This window comes from Balaenoptera musculus, chromosome 16 (genome assembly GCF_009873245.2).
Source record: "Balaenoptera musculus isolate JJ_BM4_2016_0621 chromosome 16, mBalMus1.pri.v3, whole genome shotgun sequence".
In the NCBI taxonomy this organism is placed as follows: Eukaryota; Metazoa; Chordata; class Mammalia; order Artiodactyla; family Balaenopteridae; genus Balaenoptera; species Balaenoptera musculus.
The window spans coordinates 72,007,002-72,026,579 of NC_045800.1; the positions used below are offsets into that span (position 1 = coordinate 72,007,002).

At 39.7% G+C, this 19,578-nt stretch overlaps 1 protein-coding gene and 1 pseudogene across 1 annotated transcript in view; one reads left to right on the plus strand and one right to left on the minus strand.

The window, feature by feature from the left end:
• The window catches only part of TMEM26 (transmembrane protein 26), a 44,594-nt gene extending 42,405 nt beyond the window's left edge, over nt 1–2,189 (plus strand). The window contains exon 6 of the mRNA XM_036828855.1: nt 1,338–2,189. Within this exon, the coding sequence (XP_036684750.1) occupies nt 1,338–1,762 (425 nt within the window). The 3' untranslated portion in view covers nt 1,763–2,189. The remainder of the gene's footprint in view (nt 1–1,337) is intronic.
• A 14,761-nt stretch (nt 2,190–16,950) lies between these two features.
• Nucleotides 16,951–17,331, minus strand: LOC118882829 (annotated as a pseudogene).
• Nucleotides 17,332–19,578: the final 2,247 nt, after the last annotated feature.

The following is a 19,578-nucleotide window of genomic DNA, read 5'->3' on the forward strand; positions in this document are numbered from 1 at the left end:
TCTTTTGTCATTCCCTCCGCTGGTCCTCACCCTCCCATATCTTGTGGTTTACCGCCTTGCTTAGCAAATTTTTATTTAAGAAAGAAATTCTGTAAACTTTCAGGGGTGATAATGTTATGCAGCTGTTTGAAAAACAAAGACCAAATGTTCCTTCTGACTAAATCACTATTGTATTTTCCAACAAACGGTACATTATGTGCGCCCATATCAAAGCAGCTTCATAATATTTGCAGGCTCCAGCAGACGAAGGCATTCTTTGTTTGAAAACTCCAAATGGAAGTCTTCATTATTATAAAAGGATTATTTTCTGCCCTTGACCCTGAATTAAATTTACATTTTAGAAATTAAAACAAAAAAGGTTCATTTGTGGATTGGACCTCCTTTTGTTCAACTGGAAAATCAGTAATTATATCCAGCCTTTCTTGTAAACTGTGAAACAAAACCATAAGGAATTAGACAAAATAAAATAACAATGGCATTTATTTGGGCTTTTTTTCCCCACCCCTGTTACAGAAATATGTTTTACGTGACTTCAGTTTGAATTTGAAGATAAGTGCTTGAATTTTCACAACACAATTTACATAGAGGGCCAAGTGAGTCAACCGGTAAATTGGCAGGTACCAAACAGAGGATGCAGACAGCTCTGGGCCACCGACACTCTTGTTTCACCTCCCAAATTTAGCAGCCAGGCAAGTCATGAATTATCCTCAGGGAAAGACAGTGAGAAAGGAGAGGTGCCAGGGGTGTTAGTCTAATGGAAACAAAAACAGTCAGGGAATAGGGGCCCCTCTCCTCAAAGATGTCATTGTTCTCCAGCTTTCAAAGGAGGAAACTGAGGCCCAGGCAGCCTAAGTAACTTGGCCTGCATCTCGCTGTTAGAAAACGAGGAAGCCAGGAGAGGAAGGCAGGCTCCCTGCCTTGAGGCTCAGAGCGCCCTGCTGGGCTGCCTTCGGACTCTGCAGACTTCAGAGACAGACAGGGCGGCCTCCTCTGCCCTTTATCCTTTCTAGCCTGGTTAATTGTGCTTTCCCCAGTGTGAGTGAGGACTTGAAGATGAGCTGATTTTTTTTTTTTACGTGGATGGAAACTAGAGGCTGGCTTTTTCTCATGTGTTTCATTGGACTTCTAACAGATGATCCATTTTGAATATAAAATGACCACGGATGTAAAATGGCAGGGTAGTTTCACTTGTTTCCCTCCAGAATGAAATTACAGAATCACTCCCCATTGTGAACGAGCGTGTGACCCCCATGGTTGATGACTTGTCCCCGCTTCACTCTGTCTTACTTTTCCGCATTTCAGAGAGCTACGGTAACTGGTCTCTCTTGCGTTTGCAGTACAGCATGTTGTGTGCCCTGTGTCTATGACAACAAGGGGGTTCCCCAGCCGGTTCTTTTGCCAATACAGTGCCGACCTGTGGAACATTGGAATCAGCATCTTCATACAAGACGGTCCCTTCCTTGTTGTGCGACTCATACTGATGACCTATTTCAAAGTGATCAACCAGATGCTGGTGTTCTTTGCTGCCAAGAACTTCCTGGTGGTGGTGTTACAGCTCTACCGCCTGGTGGCGTTGGCCTTGGTTGTCCATGCTTCCTTGCGAAGTCAGCAAGAACGCCTGAAAGGAGAGCACAGACGCCCAGGTGTTCCAGCTGAGAGTGGGGTCTCACCTGGGGCCTGGGCAGGTGGTTCGAAGGAGGGCTTGGCTCTTCCTTTACAGGCCTTGCCGGTCACCTGCGACGACTCTCCCCTGACCCCATAGTTAGTCACCGAGAGCAGCGTGCCGCCAGAAGGCTTGACTTTCCAGTTCCTACAGACAGAATCTTCTCTCTCTCTCTCTTTTTTTTTAACCTTGGCATATAATAATTTTCAAAAGAACAACATAAAAAATGATCTTAAACCAAAGCCGAGGAACTTCTTTTTCAACGGAATGAAAAGAACTTTGATTAGTGGCTGTCGCTACAACGTGTGTGTGATGGCATCAGATGCTACAGTTGTTCAACCGCTAAGTGATTTGTTTGTCTTGAACTGTTTGAAAAGCTGTGGACAGGGTTACAGTGACACATGCCCTCAAGACATTTAATGCAGACAAACTGTCCCGGCTGTTACCTGAGAACAGAGAAGCTTTGAACTTTGGCTCTATTGTCAGACTATCTCATCTGATCTTTTCTGCAATGTCCCTCTGACATCAAAAAATGTACATTCAGTGAATGCAGAATAAATGAAGGGAAAAGTGCCTTTAAAATTACCTCACTGTGGGCTGGAAGCAGTGAAAATCTCTGCCCAGCTGCCATAGCATCAAGAGCCCTATTCATCGCTGCACAGACCTTCCCAGGAAAAATCATTTTTCTGGGCTGCTGTAGTCTTCTGTCATGGCGCATATGCTCTTACGGAAGTGTTACTGCTTTGGCTTGGGTGCTGCAAAATTCACAGCAAGCCATTCTGGTTACGGATCTATTGGTTGGGAGGCAGGAAATACTTGTAATGCTAGCAAAGTCACAATTTCCATTCTAAACATGATTTGCAGTATTCGTTAGCATTTTCCTTAACTCCACTTTACCATTTTCTATATTGCCAAGTCGAATTGCGTGGGTTGATGCAAGAAAGCACTGCAGCAGTGACTAAAGGTGTTTCAGGCCCTTTAAGTGTTACCACAGTCGCTGGTGTCTGCCAGCTGTCAAGGTAGCTCCTCTGAACTGCCACATCTGGAGCCGGCCTTTGGTCTCAGGGAAGATGTTGGTGATGGAGACTTGCATTAGCCCTACTCACGGCCAACAGCCCTGGATTAGTGATGGGGATCAGAAAATGCCCCAGCATCGTGGAAATCAGGAAATGCGCTTTTCTTCCCTGCATTACGACCACATTTCCCCAGTATTGAAATAGCCATACGTCCCCTTTATATGCCTCTGTACTTTCCAGATGGAGGCGATTCAGAACCTTTTAAAATGATTTTTTGCTTTTAAAGACACAGTGTGAAAATCTACCTGGCTTTATAGCAGTAATTATGTAAAGCAAACAGCTCCAAAACTGTTCCTTTAGGGTTCAAAGCATAATTCCTCCTTGCTATTATGCTCAGGAAGTGAAAGGGACATTAAAGATAAGGCAGGGTATGACCTTAAATTGGGTGTGACCTACCGACAACCAGTTGGACAATTTCAACTATAAATCTGTGTGAGAGGATATCTGTTCAAACCATTTAATAAAGAGTTGCATAGGCAAACTCTGTTTTTATACAGAAATATTAATATTTTCCAATTAATAGCTTCTCCAGTGCCTGATAATGTTTCTATTTCTTTCTTTTTCTTCCTTGTGCTTCTCATTTTAACAATACGATGATTGTAAAATTACACGTGAAGCTAAAGGAATACATTTATAATTTTTCATAATAATTTTATGAAAGTTAAGATCAGGAAATTATATTTATATAAACAACTTGACAACTTTTAAGGGCATGCTATTTAAAACGCTTAGCAATTGAAAGCAAAATAATAACTGCTATTTATAAAGACGCCTCAGCAGAATCTGTTTTTATGTTGACTGTCTTATGTTGAATGTTTTCCTCCACAACATGTATGTGCTGCTTATTATTGCAGATTTGCTCCTGGGCATACTTTTTATGTTCCAATTTTTTTCTTCCAGCCAAACAAATATTGGGCCTCTAAAAATAGATAAAGTATAAAGTAGTATGGCTGTTACAAGGATATTTTTTAAATGCTTTCACATCCGAGACTGGGCTTGGCTCTGTGAATGAGTTCCTAGTATTTAAGTATTTTGTAATTAGCACTCCTCCAAAGGCCTGGGAAATAGAAAGTTCAGAGTCTAGCTTTACTATAGTGCCAGGAAGGCAAAGAGTGTCCAAGACCATCTCAGCAAGTACTGGTGGCAAAACAGACACGTGCTTTGCAAGGTTTTCCAGGAAAATCTGCTAAGGGCAGCATTTGTTAACCCCACTGCCAGTACTGCCACTCTCTTGGACCCTTTTTATAGCTGAAAAAAAAATCTATATTCATTTAGTTTATTGAAAAATAAAACCTAAGTCCAGGTTGTATGCCTAGGACCCCTGATGAAAGGCTCAAAATCGATTCAGTTAACTGTATGTTTTTATTGTAGATTGCTAAATATTGTAATGTTTGAAAGCCTCCAAGTGTTTGCTATAAAGTGCCCTGGACAGCTGTTACTTCCCAGAGGCTGACATTCTGGGACTGGCTTCTATTTTACCTGTAATAACATAACGGACTTAGATCATCTATAGAATGTGATGCGGGCCATACCTCTCTTCCAGCCTCCACAGACACAGAACACGCATATCCCCAACCACTGAAGAAAGTGGCTTATTTGTGGTTGCTGGTGCTATTGTTATTATTATTGTTACTGTTGTTATTTAATTGCTTGATTAAAGCTCAATCAAATGTGCTTCCTAAAAACCTATTGTTCCATTTGTGAGAAAACACAGTGTGCATGTTTTAGTGATGCTGTGTAGAAACACATCTCATAACCATCTTGTGGGCTTTCTTTACTTATTAGAGGAGTCTCCAAGGACGTGACTTGACACTGCAAGATTAGTGAACCGTCTTTCTCTTTGACTATTCTGTTAATTTTTATTTAAACTGGAACAGGTAACATAAGAAAATGGAAATTTTTATTGGCCAATAACATTCTTTCTAATCTTCCAAAATGAAGATTGTTACACGAATTCATCAATTGGCTCTGTTGTAGTTCCGCTAACATGTAATAGCACTTCAGGCCTTTTAAGACCAAAAAGATGTGGCCAATAACTATCAAGATTCACTATCATAATATTAATTGTTAACTTGTTATTTCATAGACTTTTCAAAGCCCTGGGAAGGCATGCATTTCAGTGCATGTTTTAGGATTTCCGTACAGGTTTCAGAGATCCACACTGACTCTTATTATCTTTGGCATTTGATCTCAATGACTCAATCATCTCTCCTGTTAAAAGAGAGAAAGGATTGCATAGGGCCACTGCCCACCTTCACTCTACTCCAGTGCCAGGAATGTGACATACATGCTGACGTACATCTAGAGCCTCAGAGATGTAAATGAAAAATCAAACCGTCTAGAATGAGAAGAACAGAAGAGACTGTTACTTTTTTTCCCCTAATTTCAGACTTTGCTTTTTACTTAATGGACATCCTGATCCACTCTCAGAAACATCTGATTTGGGGTTAAACTAGGCAGCTGGACGATGTTTATGGCTTTGAGGCTTAAATAACTTTCCATAGGATGGGAGTAACTCTAAACAATGTTTGAATAATCAACTCCTGCAGTCTTATATTTCATGGGCGTCCATCCTCTGAATCTTTCTTACAAAAGTATTGTATAAGAAAATTTTCTCTGAATTATTTATATTTATACTATTTTGCTATGAATGACATTTGTATTATATTATATACATTAAATAGTTTGTGTACAACTTTATCTTAATGTCTGTTTTTTGCCTGCATTTCCTGTCTTTGTTCTCTACTGTAATTCAGTTTATTTATTTTTTAAGCTCTGGTTTAAAAAGAAAACTGATCTACTTAGAATATGACTAAAGTGGCATTTCAAACTAGTGAGGAAAGACTGACCAATTTTATAAATGATGTTGGGATATTCGGCAAACCATCTGGAAAAAATGAAGTTAGATTTTTATCTCATGCAATACATAGAGATAAATTCCAGATGGATCGAAGATCTAAGTGTAAAAGTGAAAACTATAAAATATTAGAAGAAAATATGGAATGTGTCTTTAGCATTTGGGGAGTGGGAAATATCTTCCAAATCAAGATATAAACCCCAGAAGCTATCAAAGAAAAGAATGACAGATTTTCTTATGTAAAGATTTAAAATTTCTAAATGGCAAAAGGTATCAGGAATACACCACTATTATCTACTTTTCTGGAGAAAGGTGTCAGTGCACTCAGACAAGAGAAATGAGAGGTAAAGAAATTAGGAAGGAGGAGCCAAATTTATCATTTACTTCTAGAAGACTGAGTCTTGAATATGCAGGAAAAGCATAGAAAAACCTAAGAAACTATTACAAATAATCTGAAATCACACAATAATCAATAGCTTTTCTATACACAAACCAACATCACATAGAATATATATCTGAATAAGAGATTTCCATTATAATATGAACTAGGATCATAAACTACATAGGAATAAACTGAATAAGAAATGTGCAAGATTCGTGTGAAGAAAACTTTAAAATGATTTTGAGGACCATCAACGAATAATTTAACAAACAGAAAGACATATTCTATTGGGGAGTGGTAAGAAGCCTTGATATTTTAAAAATTATCAATTTTTCCTAAACTGATCTATAAATTTAATACCATCTCCATAATGAATCAATAAGATTTTAATTTTTAATGACTACACAAGCTGATTCTACATATATTATGATTAAATAAGCATGAAAGAATAGCCAGAAAATACTAAAAGGAAGAAAAAAATTAGAGTGCTTTCAGCATATTTAAACATATTAAAGAGCTACAATAAGCAAGAGAATCTGATTCTGTCAAGGAGAAAAATGGAACAGAATAAGGTCAAGAAATAAATTGAAATACATAAGGATTTTGATACATGGTAAATCATGGGGCTGGGGTTGATAGACTATTATAAGTGGTTTCAGGTCTGAAAAATATCAAACTGGATCCCTACTTCAATCCTTGTATCCAAAACATTTCCAGATGGATCAAAGAATTAAACATTAAAAATAAAAAACACAGAGAACTTTGCTTTTACAATTGCAATGGTGAGAATGTTTTCAAAGCAAGATATAAAACTAGTAACCGTAGATGATTCATATATTTCAACTTGTAAAACTAAAAATTTTACATCTCGAAAATACTGTAAGTGAATTCAAAAGTTGAACAACAAACACAGTAAATATTTTTGCAACAAATGTAACAAAGCATTAGTTTTCAGAGCAAACAGTACTTACAAATAAGAAGAAAAAAAATACCCACCGGAAAAAGGAGCAAAAGAGGTTACATATATGATTTACTGCAAAAGATATAGTTAAGAAAATGGAAATCAAACCACAATGAAATACCATTTTTCAAATCCAGACTAAACCACAAGATACCATTTTTCAACTAGCAGGTTGGCAAAGATTCAAAAAACTTTTAGAATGCTGTATTAGAGGGGATCAAGGGAAGCAGGCATACTTATTCATTGGTGGTGAGGATGTAAATTGGAACAATCCTTTGGAAGACAATTTGGCAATATCAGTCAGAATTAAAGATACATTTATCATTTGACCCAGCAATTCAACTTCTAAGAATGTATCCTGCAGATAAATGTGTGCAAAAATATGTATACAAGCCTGTTCAGAGCAGTATTTTCTCAGTATTTTCTACAATAGCAGCATAGTCTCCATCAATAGGGTCATTATTAAATTACGGAACATCTATACTCCATAATACTATGTAGCTTTTAAAGAGACTGAAGTAGGTCCATAAATGCTGTTAAGGAACAATCACTTAGATACTTTATTACATCAAAGTAAAAGAGAAAACCATGAGGTGAGCTCTTTTTATAAATGTTATACGTGCTTTGTCCGATGGCTAGAAATAGAGGAAATGATGCTTGAATTTCCAATGATCATGGACAGCCCCACATTTTTTTTTACCTTAATGCTTTCTATAATTTGAAAGTTTTAAGTATGCATTACTTTTGTAATTTTAAAGACAATTATTAACAAAAAGAAATCTCACCAACTTATAGAGCCTGCTGCTATGTACAGATACTCTGATACCATTTTACAAATAAAGGAAAAGCACACCATTCTTTTTCACCCAAGAAGATAAAGGACTTTGCCATTATAACTAAGGATGCTTTAGATAAATCAAAGGTTTAAAACATATCAAATTCTGCTTGCCTTACAAAGTGTTAAACCTTAGGAAATGAAATAATGAATAGATCTAAAAGAACCTGGAAAAATCAAACTGACCAAAATGATTCACTGGGTCTTGATGAACACCATGGAGACCACTTTACAAGAGGCAGTCTGACACTTTCACACTCCACAGAGTGTGAAAACCATAGAGGAAGACAAACCATAGTGGAATTTCACATTGAATTACATAGTCAAGCTGATTTCCCCAGGAGAGAGAGAGAACTAAAGGAACCCTGAAAGAGAAAACTTCAGAAAGAATCTGTGCATCTGTTTCCCAGTCAATATTTACAGCCCATCTAATTTGTTTATGTAAACTTTTTAGATTTTTGCCAAATATTTACTAAATTTATAATTGATTGTGATAAGTGATCAAATGGATCATATGCAAATCTGATCAAATTAGTGAGGAAAACAAAAATTCCTAAACCAACTATATGTCAGATATCATATAGTCTTTGTATCTAAACTAAGAATTTCGGGCAAGGAAAATTGGATCTGCAAGACAAAATATGTTTTCTCTGTGGAAGGTGTTGTTCAGTTTCTACCAAGTGCGTAGCTGGAGAATTCAGATGGTTGTGGTTCTGGGATCTTGGGGGTTGTTTCTACCTTCTGGCAACGAGTGTTCTTCCCTAGTATTCAAGGGCTCCCATATGACCTGAGTGACAGCTAACAGCTGGGTCAAAAGCTATAATTATTTCATCAGCTCTCTTGGTTTCAACTAACTCCTACCAATACCTAGTTATTGGCCTCTAACGTCAACCTCTTTCCTGGACTCCGTGCCTGGATTTGCATCTCCCTCCGCCCCCCGATATCCTGCAAGCATCGTGCACTCAGTATACATGGAGTACAAGTTGTACCACACTTAACACGCAATATGCCCCCCTCCCTGGGTTCCATATAATGGCTAGTAGCACCACTAGCCTCTCAGGCACCCATGTTAAAACCAGAGATATCCTTGACCCTTGGTTCTTCTTGCTTATCCTTCCTACCTAAGTGATCTCCAAATTCTTTCAGTTATGTTGCTTATCATTCCTTTCCATTTTTAACCTGCCCTCTCTATTTCAACTGCTACCATCCTAATTTAGTGTCTCATCATTTCTTGCCTCACTGACTGCAGTCATTTCCCAACTGGTCATTCAACCTCCTGGTTTAATCCCCCATAATAATATCCCAAACTGAATTCAGAGCTGTTCTAAAATGCACAATTTATCATATGTCTCTTCTATTTAACACTTCGGTGATGCCTTGCTTTCAACAAAACCAAGCATAAAGTCCCAAGGAAATCATTTAAGACCTTTCAGAAGCTGGCCCTAACCTGACTTTTCAGTCTTTTTTCCCATCAATCACTGCACTCATACACACACACACACACACACACACACACACACACACACACACACACACCTGCCACCATAACATACTACTCATGCCCCCCTAAACTTGCCATTATCCTTTACATTGCTATGCATTTGTGCACCATGCTATTTCTTTTTTTCAGTGATGCTCTCCATTGCCAGCACTCCATTACTGACACCTTGGTCCACTCACTCCTCACTTCTCACGGGCAGCCCATTTCCCCATCCCGAGTTCATGGTTAGGGGAGGAAGAAGAATCCCATCAGCCAAGATTATTCTGTACCCTAAGGGCACCCAGGAAAGTGAGCACAGACCTGCTCTGGGAGCAGAGACATCCCCCAGTCCTGGGTCACTGATTTCTGGGGTTTCCTCTGAAGCAGCAGAGCTGATGAGGACACCAGGTACGACAACATGGACGCAGAGCGATGGGATGTGTCACTTGTCATGATTGCGAAGAAGAATCTACAGGAGAAGCGATGGGTCAGTGGTCCCCAGAAGTTTTCCCCTCTTCTTCTCAGATCTGGCTGAACTAGTCAGTTTCTCCTGTATTTACTAATCTAACAGCTTCTATTTATATTGCCTCAGTGATGTCTTCCCCTGCTCCTTATGAAGAGTCCCCCTTCTAGCAGTATTTCTCACCTAGCGATCGCCAACCATGGCAGAAACCCACAAAAGCTTCAGAAGGCTTAGCTCAAAGATCACATTTGCCTGCTTCCCAGATTGAGTGACTCTCCTCCTTTACTGTGTATTTACAGCACTTTGTACTTGTGTCTGTCCCAGTGGTTACAATAATATATGCAATGATTCGTTTATGTGTCTATGAGCTGTCCGAGGAGGGCACTGGCCATGTCTTAGACTCTATTATAATAACCACGCAGATCCAGACACACTGAAAGTTTGTCTGTTCCCAGAACTCACCAAGCTTCTTTCTGTCTTGGGGACTTCGTTCCCTCTGGTGCTTTTTCCTGGGACAACTCCTGCTCCCACCTCCCATTTTCCCAGAGCCGGCTCCTTCTTTTCATGTGGATTCCAGCTTAAGTGCAAGGTCCTCAGAGAGGCCATCACTTTTTCCCTTTGCCAATAATCTCCATCACAACTATCTTTACTTTATTCCTAGCATTTATCATTAGTGGAAATTATCTCTACTTTATATGTTTATTTGTTTACTGTCTATCCTACCTATAATGAAAATGTAAAGGTCAAGGGTACCTATCTTGTTCAGCTCTGTGTCCCAAGCGGGTAGCACATAGTAGCTGTTCAAAAACTATTGTTGAGTACATTATTTTTCTGTGCTTATTTATACCTATAATTTTTTATAAAACTAAACTACATATTTACGTGTATATTCTGCTTTGTTCATTTATTATCATTTCTTGGGGTTTTCCTAATGTTAATTATTCTTTGAGAATATAATGCCCAGCTACTCTTTTGTGTGAATGTAGAAAAAGTTCTAAACACCATTTTTTTAGATTCCACATAAAAGTGATATCACTGTCTTTTTCACAGAGAACTCTACTCAGTACTCTGTAATGAGCTATATGCGAACAGAATCTAAAAGAGTGGATATATGTATATGTATAACTGATTCACTTTGCTGTACAGGAGAAACTAACATAGCATTGTAAACCAACTATACTCCAATAAAATTAATTTTTAAAAAAGACCTCATCACCAAATACCAAGGCTTTCCCAGCCATCCTCCTCCTCAGCACTCTGCTTTGGGTGCCTGGAATCCCTTTTCTTTGTGGCCACCACCATGGTAATATGAAAATCCTCACCTCTTGGTTCTCATCTTCTCTCACTATTGGTTCCTTCTAACCGTGGGTCTGCCTACTCCTTCACTTTCTAAATGTACAAGTTCCATCTCGTCCATCTGGGCTAATCTCTCCCTTTGCAATTCCACTCCCATCAATGATCCCTTACGTCTAGAGCACCAGCTGTTCTCCAAGCGGCTCCTCCACGTTTCCATGGTGATGGTCTCCTGGCACTCCCAGCCCACCATGTCCAAAACTGGATTCAAAACGTGTCCTCTCCCAAATCTGCTCCTTTTCTTGAACGCTCAATGCCTACAAAACCACCGTCCTTCCAGTCGTTTTGGCTCAAGCTAAGTTGTCATCTTTGACTGACTCTACTCATTCACACATTTGCTGAATCTTATTTCATTTTTTTTTGTATACTGAATATAATTTTGTTGCTTTTCTCTGATTACACAAGTCATATGTGTTCAATGCAATGATTTCAAACATATAGAAAAGAGGGTAAAAATTACATGGGATCCCACCTTACTGCAATGTTCATCATTAATAATAATCATTCTTTCATGAATCTTTTACTTCAGATAGAAAAATGATAGACAAATAGATAGATGACAGCTAGCTAGCTAGCTAGCTAGGTAGATAGATGAGTTCATAGAAATAGGATAATATATTAATTAAATCTTTAAAGGTAAAAAAACATCAAAAGAGTTGCAAAAACTGTGGGTTAATCTAAATTTGTATGATGAATAATGTCAGCTCTCAATCCTGTCAGTATTACCTTTATGAAGGCATATATAATATCATGTGGAGAAATGAAGAGTGTCTGTTTTAGGGTTTTTGTGAATTTGAAGCCTGGACCAAATGGTGCCCCTGCGGAAGTTCTGGAATTGGGACCTTGTTTTATTCATCTTTCTATGCTCCATGGAGACTCTCATGGTATATGTAGAATAATATTTTGCTCTATGAATGATCAATGGCCTCAACAAATATCTTTTAATACCTACCACATACAAGCCACTGCTAGCTATGTGAGAGATACACAAATGAATAAGACATTGCCCTTGCTTTTGAGGAAATTTATATCTATGGTTTTTAAAAAAAAATGTTTATAAACTCCATAAACTTCACTCCCTACCACCTGTCTTCAAGCCTGTGAAGAGCTCATTTTGGTTCTCTCTGGGTTTTGTGTAGGACCTGAAGTTTCCAGCCTTGTTCCCAACATACACTTTGACATATAAGAGGGGATGCAAAAAAAAAAAGGAGATCTGAGAGGGCTGATTTAAAAGAAATGAAAGTTGTTTATTTTTTGAAAACACGTTTTGTAGGTGATGGCTCTTGATCACTGTGGGACGGCCACTGTAGGATCCCTCAAACATTGCAAGATCTCATCCTGGACCTGTAATCATTTTGGCTATAATCTGCTGTCTTCTTTTCAAAGGATGCAGCTATTCTGGAGAGGCTTCTGTCTGAACTCAGCCATATTTCTAGGCTCAAAGTGGTGGGACACTGCTCATGTGAAAGCACCGTGGAAGACTTGAAAGCACGATATGGACCTTCAGAATAATCTAAAGTGTGTTCCCAGTACATGTCCAGGACAGAAGATGCTCATTTGTCACATGTGAGGGAGCAGTGAAATTTATTTTTACAGATTCACTGGGCTGAAAGGAAGACTACGTGGGCCCATCACATTCTAGCAATTTCCATCACAGCAAAAACAATCTTAGAAGGAAGACATACTTGATCTCTACTTGAAGATTACAACCTCTTTCATTAACTCTTTGCAAGTACTTTTCAAAAAATTTAAGATTATACTTCAGCAATATATGGCATTAAAGCATTAGAGAAAAAGCTAGGTGAAAATGTCAGTCATATCTAAGAGCAGATGTCCACCATTTCTCTCTGGGGAAGCAGCCCATTAAGCTGTATGCTGCTGAATCAGATGTGACAAAAAAGTTCATTCAGGGCTTCCCTGGTGGCGCAGCGGTTGAGAGTTTGCCTGCCAATGCAGGGGACACGGGTTCGAGCCCTGGTCTGGGAGGATCCCACATGCCGCGGAGCAGCTGGGCCCGTGAGCCACAACTACTGAGCCTGCGTGTCTGGAGCCTGTGCTCCACAACAAGAGGCCACGATAGTGAGAGGCCCGCGCACCATGATGAAGAGTGGCCCCCGCTTGCCACAACTGGAGAAAGCCCTTGCGCAGAAACGAAGACCCAACACAGCCATAAAAATTAATTAATTAATTAATTAAAAACTTAAAAAAAAAAAAAAAAGTTCATTCAGCCCGGTTTATTTTGCCTTGAGAGTCAGAAGCATGAGTGGCAATGGCTGGTCTTTCTGGATCTGCTGTTTCTTCCACTTTCGAGACTGTTGAGTCGGACCTGACTGAGCTCACAGACATCTCAGGTTCTGCTGCACATATGCGCCTCTTCACAGCCTGAGTGCCGGTGATCTATAGCATCCTGGTAATTTGTGTTTTAAAACTGCACACCTACCTGCCCAGATGTAAAATCAGCACCAAGCAGAATCAGCTTCCCCTCGAATCTGTGTGTCCTGTGCTCTTCCACAGAAGACGAAACACCGCAGTGCTGATCTGGGGTGCATGTTATACGGGCCATGACACCTCTGGGGGTGACAGCCACATTCATCAAAGCTCCAGTCCCTCGAAAGGGATAATGTGCAGGAGCTGTGTGAGCAGCTATTAGAGAATTCATCCTTGCCTTATGGCTTTTCTAAAACTTAATAAAAATCCTCTTTTCAATCAGAATCTTCCAAAGAATACAGACCTCATTTCTCCAACTTCTTGGAGAAGCCAAAGCAAACATCAACTACTATAATTTCTATTTTTCAGTTTCAAGGGCCTCAAAGATGCTCTTTCACTTAGTGTCATGCTGTTGATCTCCTTTCAGATTTGCCTACACAAGGATTTTACTCAGGACAGATTCGGCTCTTTATTTGTACTTTGAGTCACATACCTTTGGAGCCTTTGAGCTTGAAGGGATGTTAGATCTCCTTACCTCTTTGAAGGCGAAGAGATGAAAGCTGGAAGAAGAGAAGGGGCGTCCTAGTTTTACTCTAGTGAATGGCACAATCAAGCCCGAAATGACCTGTGCACAAAAGCAAAAAACATACAACAGAACAAAAATTAAACATGTTTAGTTTTCTGCCAATAACATAGTATCTATAATACCCTTAAGATAATCTTCCTTGCTCAACATTTTAGAGTTTATGCAATGCTTTCACATAAATTGTTTTAATCCTCACAACCACTCTGGATGCAAGTTTTTTTTTCTTAAACAAATGAGGAAATGAGCACTCAGGGTGGCCAAAAGACTGGCAAAGATCATGTCTTTGGGTCTGAACAGGGGCTCAAGTCCAAAGGTTCAGATCCCCAGGCAGGAATGCATTATGAAATGATTCTACCCATCAGCGAGCAGCAATTTAAACATCTAAATAGATTTGCTTTTTCCCATTGGTCTGAAATTTTCCAAACTTAGCTTTGACCAGCAAAATTGTCCTGCCGTACCCAGAAGTGGGTCCAAAGCCGCTTCCATAAGATGACAACAATATCTGTCAGAATAATCAGAATGGGATTAAATTACCACTCTATTTCTCTGGGCCTTAAACTGGTTTGTCCCCAACAGTTTCGATCCTCAGGAATATTAAAGTAATTTGACAGCTTCTTCCCAAAGAGAGATTTATATTGTGCAGATTTGTTCAAAGAAAACTCTTGCCATTGTTTCTGTGGTACTGGGATTAATTATGCCAGACTGTTTTCGTTTATTGTCTCCTTTTCTATATTTAATGGAGCTAGGAAAAATAAAACTCATTTTTCTTCCTTCCCACGTTGAAACCCCTACAATATTTTCTTAGGCAAATTAATAAAAGACACCGTTACAGGGAAGATGTGGGCTTCTTCTACAGAAGACCTTCTGAGTTTCCCTGACACAGACTTCTTCCCTTCCCTTCCAAGCTCTTCCTCTTTCATAGAAGCACTTTAAGTCATGGGGGTCAGGAGTCTGCAGCAAGTAAACGTGAAGCGAAAACACTAAGTTTCCTTTTTCTTCTTTCTCTGATTTCTTCATCTGCATAAATTAAAACCTATTCTAGACTGGCTTCTTTGCTTTGGCACGAAAATAAGTTCTTCAAGTGCTCATGAAGTGCCCAGTCACCTCATCCTGGGCCTTCTGCTTCCTTAACTTTTTGTTCCTCAACTTCTCAGGCATATCTCTTGTCAGACCAGTATAATTTTTTTCTGTAAAACCTGAATTGGTAACCTTGGAAAGTCTGAATTGCATCCAAAAGGAATTCATTACTGAGTGGCGGTGACTTTGACTTTCATGAAAATGAATGCTCCGAAACCATCAGCTTTGGAAAATAATTCATTACACTTCTTTTTTTTTTTTTTTTTGGTGGTGGGGTGGATAAAAGTGCCTTTCATAAAAGTACCTCTTGTATGAGTATCCTGTGTGACCTATCTCTTATGAAAGAAAATGTTAGGACAGTCAGCTATTTGGAAACATTGTACATGCAAGCTTTTATGCTGACTTTCACTGAGAACAAGATGAATCATGAATACTTAAAATTATTTCCCCATGGTCCTGCTTAAATCCTAGTTTAACTGTTTCAGAGTATGCACCTGGGGGAAGCCGTATGCAATATGGGTTTGGGAGTTGGCGCTTCCAAGAACTGTCCAGCTCTGTGGCCGGTGGGAATGATGCTCCCTGGAATTTTCATCTCAGTCCCCTCTTGTCTCATTATTTGGGCAGATACATTCAGGTCTCTCTTTCTCTTGAGACCAAAGAATACATACCACTAGCCCGAGTATTTTGTAGGTTGGCAAAAGTTATGAGATTTTTCCTTAACTTAGAAAAATTACATAAAAGAACAGAGTAAAAGATTCATACATCGAAGACCCAGATTTTTAAAATTTAATATTATAGCATATCTGCTTCAGAAATTTTTCATATTAAATACATAAATAAAATAGGAATTAAGGAAAAATCTGCTTTGTACATCTACTCAATGGTATTCTTTCTCCCTCCCTAGAGGCACACACTCCCATCAATTTGGGATATATTCTCCCAGACCATGTTTTTACATCTTTACTACCCACCTTTAAACATTTTATACTATTTGAGGCAGACGATTCTGTTTGCCCACCTCATCATTGTCATTCCCCTCTTCCCTTCTATCAGGACCCTGCTCTTGTTCAGGAAGCAGTGAGCGAGAAGTCTATTCATTCACCCCTCCCAGGCTCTGGTGCAGCTAAAGAGTGGAGGGGTGGGTAGGGAACGATGTGACCTAGATTTGACCAAGGAGGTAGAAGCAGAAGTTCAGAAGATGAGGCTTCTGTAAAAACCATCATTTTCTTGGTAAGAGGGGGTATATTCAGATTAGGTTCAGATTCATCTTCTACCCTTTGTCTCTATGGACCTGACGCATGGATGCATTGTGTGGTGTGGAAGCTCTCAGCTTGTCGAGGATGAAAGAGAGAAAGATAGAATGAGCTTTGGGGAAGGAACCCTGGTTGCAGGTTTGAGGACCCCTAAAAACAATTTTCAAGCTCTCCACCAGAGATGGACTAATTAAACATATTCACATGTTATATACCCTGTCCCCTTTCTGGACCACCAGACCTGGTTAATTGTACAAGTGGCCCATCCCTCGCTTTGTGGGACCTGACTGATGGCTTCTTGGAGCCACCTTCATCTGGATTACCTTCAGCTGAACTCTTACAGGACAAAATTATAAACCTCTATTTGCTTAAGCCACTGTCATTAAATTTCTTCGAATGCGACCAAACACAATCCTAACTGCTGATATATTGTTGTTTTTTTTTTTCAGTCTCCACACCGTTTATTTCTCCGTCCCGGTGGGTGGGGTCGCTGGGGCGGGGCGGGCAGAAAACCGCGCGCAGGCTGCAGGCCGCGGGCAGGGGAGTCCGGGGCGCGACACTCAGGCGAAGGTGGAGCCGTTCCAGCCCACGTTGGCCGCGTTCACGTCGTAGTAGTTGATGTAGATCCTGCCCGGGCTGACTGACGCGCAGGCGTCACAGCAGCTTGCTGTCTGTCGAGCGGTTCTGCGCGCCGCCGACCTTGCCGATGCTGTGCAGGCTGGAGAGCGCGCACGGCTCGCTGCAGCCCCCGAAGGCCGTGAGCTGGTCCGGCACCACGTGCACCGCGATGTACGGCGCGGGCTCGCCCGTGGCCTGCGCCAGCTGCTGGGTGAGCTCGGAGAGGAGCCCGTCCGGCACAGAGGCGCGGGGCACGTTGGTGTTCACCAGGAATATCGGCATGACGGCGAGGGACGGCGAGGACAGGGGTACAGGAACCAACCGACTCCTGATACATTGTTTTCAAGATTTTTTAAATGGTGGTATCCTAACAAGCTGTTTTACAACTTGTTTTTTTCTTACTCAAATTATGTTTGACCTCTATCCACTCTGATACATATCTAGTTCACTTACTTTTAAATTTATTTCCTCGATTCATTTCTTTTTGATGGCCCTTTAGATTGTCTCTAACTTTTCACCATTACCAAAATATTGTTCTGCGCAGCCCCGCAGGCTCACACACACAAGAGTTTCTCTAGGATGTGTGCTAGATGTGGACTCTGACAGATCTTTCTGAGATTCTTAATTTGGGTCTAAGTTACTTTTTGAAAATAGAACTATTTGTACATTTAGAGGCAAGTGGGCAGTGGCAGTCTCCAGGGCTCTTTAAACTACACCATGTCACATTTCCTAATTTTCTTACCATATTTGTTAGGCTTCTGACAAATTGAAAACTAAAATCTGGGGGGGAAATGCAGAAACAGCAGCAACTAAGTAAGAAAGATTTTTGATTTCCACCAGTTCTCTAACCATTCCTTCTGTTATTCCCTTTTTGGCCATGAAACTCTATACCAGGAGTTTTCAACCACGGTACTATGGACATTTAGGGCTAGGTCACTTTTTGCTGTGGGACCTGTCCTGTGTATTCTGGGATGTTTAGCAGCCTCTCTGGCCTCTACTCACTAGATGCCATGAGCACACCCCCTCCAGTTGCGACAACCAAAATGACTCCAGACATTGCCGAATGCACCCTGAACATGATACAAATTAAAACTGATATTTACTATCAAAGTTATTTAGCATTAGGGAGTGGGGGGGGTCAAAATCACCCAGTTGAGAACCACCGCTCTACAGTCGCTAATCTTATGGTATTTAGGACCAATATGAACAGAGAATCCCACGGAGGCATTGGCAGACCATGTGATTTTTTTTGAAATGGCCATTTTAAGCCCATTTAAGAAGGCTACTATGGATTCAGTTTCAGTAAACCAATATTTCCAACACTTAAGTTGGGGAAATTAATTTTGGATATTTATAAAACCTTTGTAAAATAAAAATATAAGAAATAATAACAATAATAATAATAGCATTTATACTGTATTAGGAATTTTCCTAAACATGTTACTGTGCCTGCTTGTTTAATCCTCACAACCTAGCTGTGATATAGGTACTATTTTATACCCCTTTCACAGATGAAAACACTGAGGTACAAGAAGGTTAAGACTTGTTCTTCATAGAGATTCTTTTTAATTCTCACAATAAGCCTTCAAGGTACACACAATTACTGCCATTTTGCAGATGAATAAATTGAAACAGAGATTAACAAACCTATTAAGCAACTATCCCACAGTATTAAACTCTGAGGTAATATTCAATGTGGATTAATGTGTTTATACCCATGAACATGGTATAAATGAAAATTGATATTTACTATCAGAGTTATTTATTATTCAGCATTAGAGATATGAATCCCTTAAGATGAATTTAATTACCTCTTTTGTAAATACAGAAAAATTAGATTTTATAATTTGTAATAGAAAATTATATTTATGTCTAAGTTTAAAATTTTCAACTTTCTCCTTGTTTCTCTTCCTCCCTAAGCCCCACATTCTTTTCAGTAAGGATTTAGGTAAGGCAGCTAACCAGATGTATAAAGCTAACTAAACATAATAAAACGTGTTATAGTAACATAAAGTGAATTCAGAAATCACGAGAAAACACTTCCTATATGGACTTATACACTGCTATGGGAAGGCTACAAATGAGAATTCTGCTCTCTCACTGCCATTATGAAAAGGGAAATGTGGTCAATTACGTCGTTCCCAGGGCCCATTAAATAAAAAACAAACCCATTACTCAGAAGTACCACAGTGGTTGGTACTAAGATCAGACAGGAATTTCTCCCATTGCACCTGACAAAGTTACACCGTACGCAGTGTTAGGAACAGCATCCTCTACAGCATGCAAACAATAAATGCAGTGAGGAGTTTCATAAGTCTGGGTGGGCTGCAAGCCCAATTCAGGGAAAGCGTGATTATCACTTGTGAGTTGTCCTTTTTATCCTGACTGCAATTGGATTCTCTGATGAACATTTCGGAAGTCATCAAAATATCATCAAACTATACATGAATTTTAAACATCACCCTGATCTTATTGGTTTTTGCTGATTCTTTGGGCTCTCCATTAATCTCCATTTGACACTGCCTTTATAAATCAACAGACAGATTT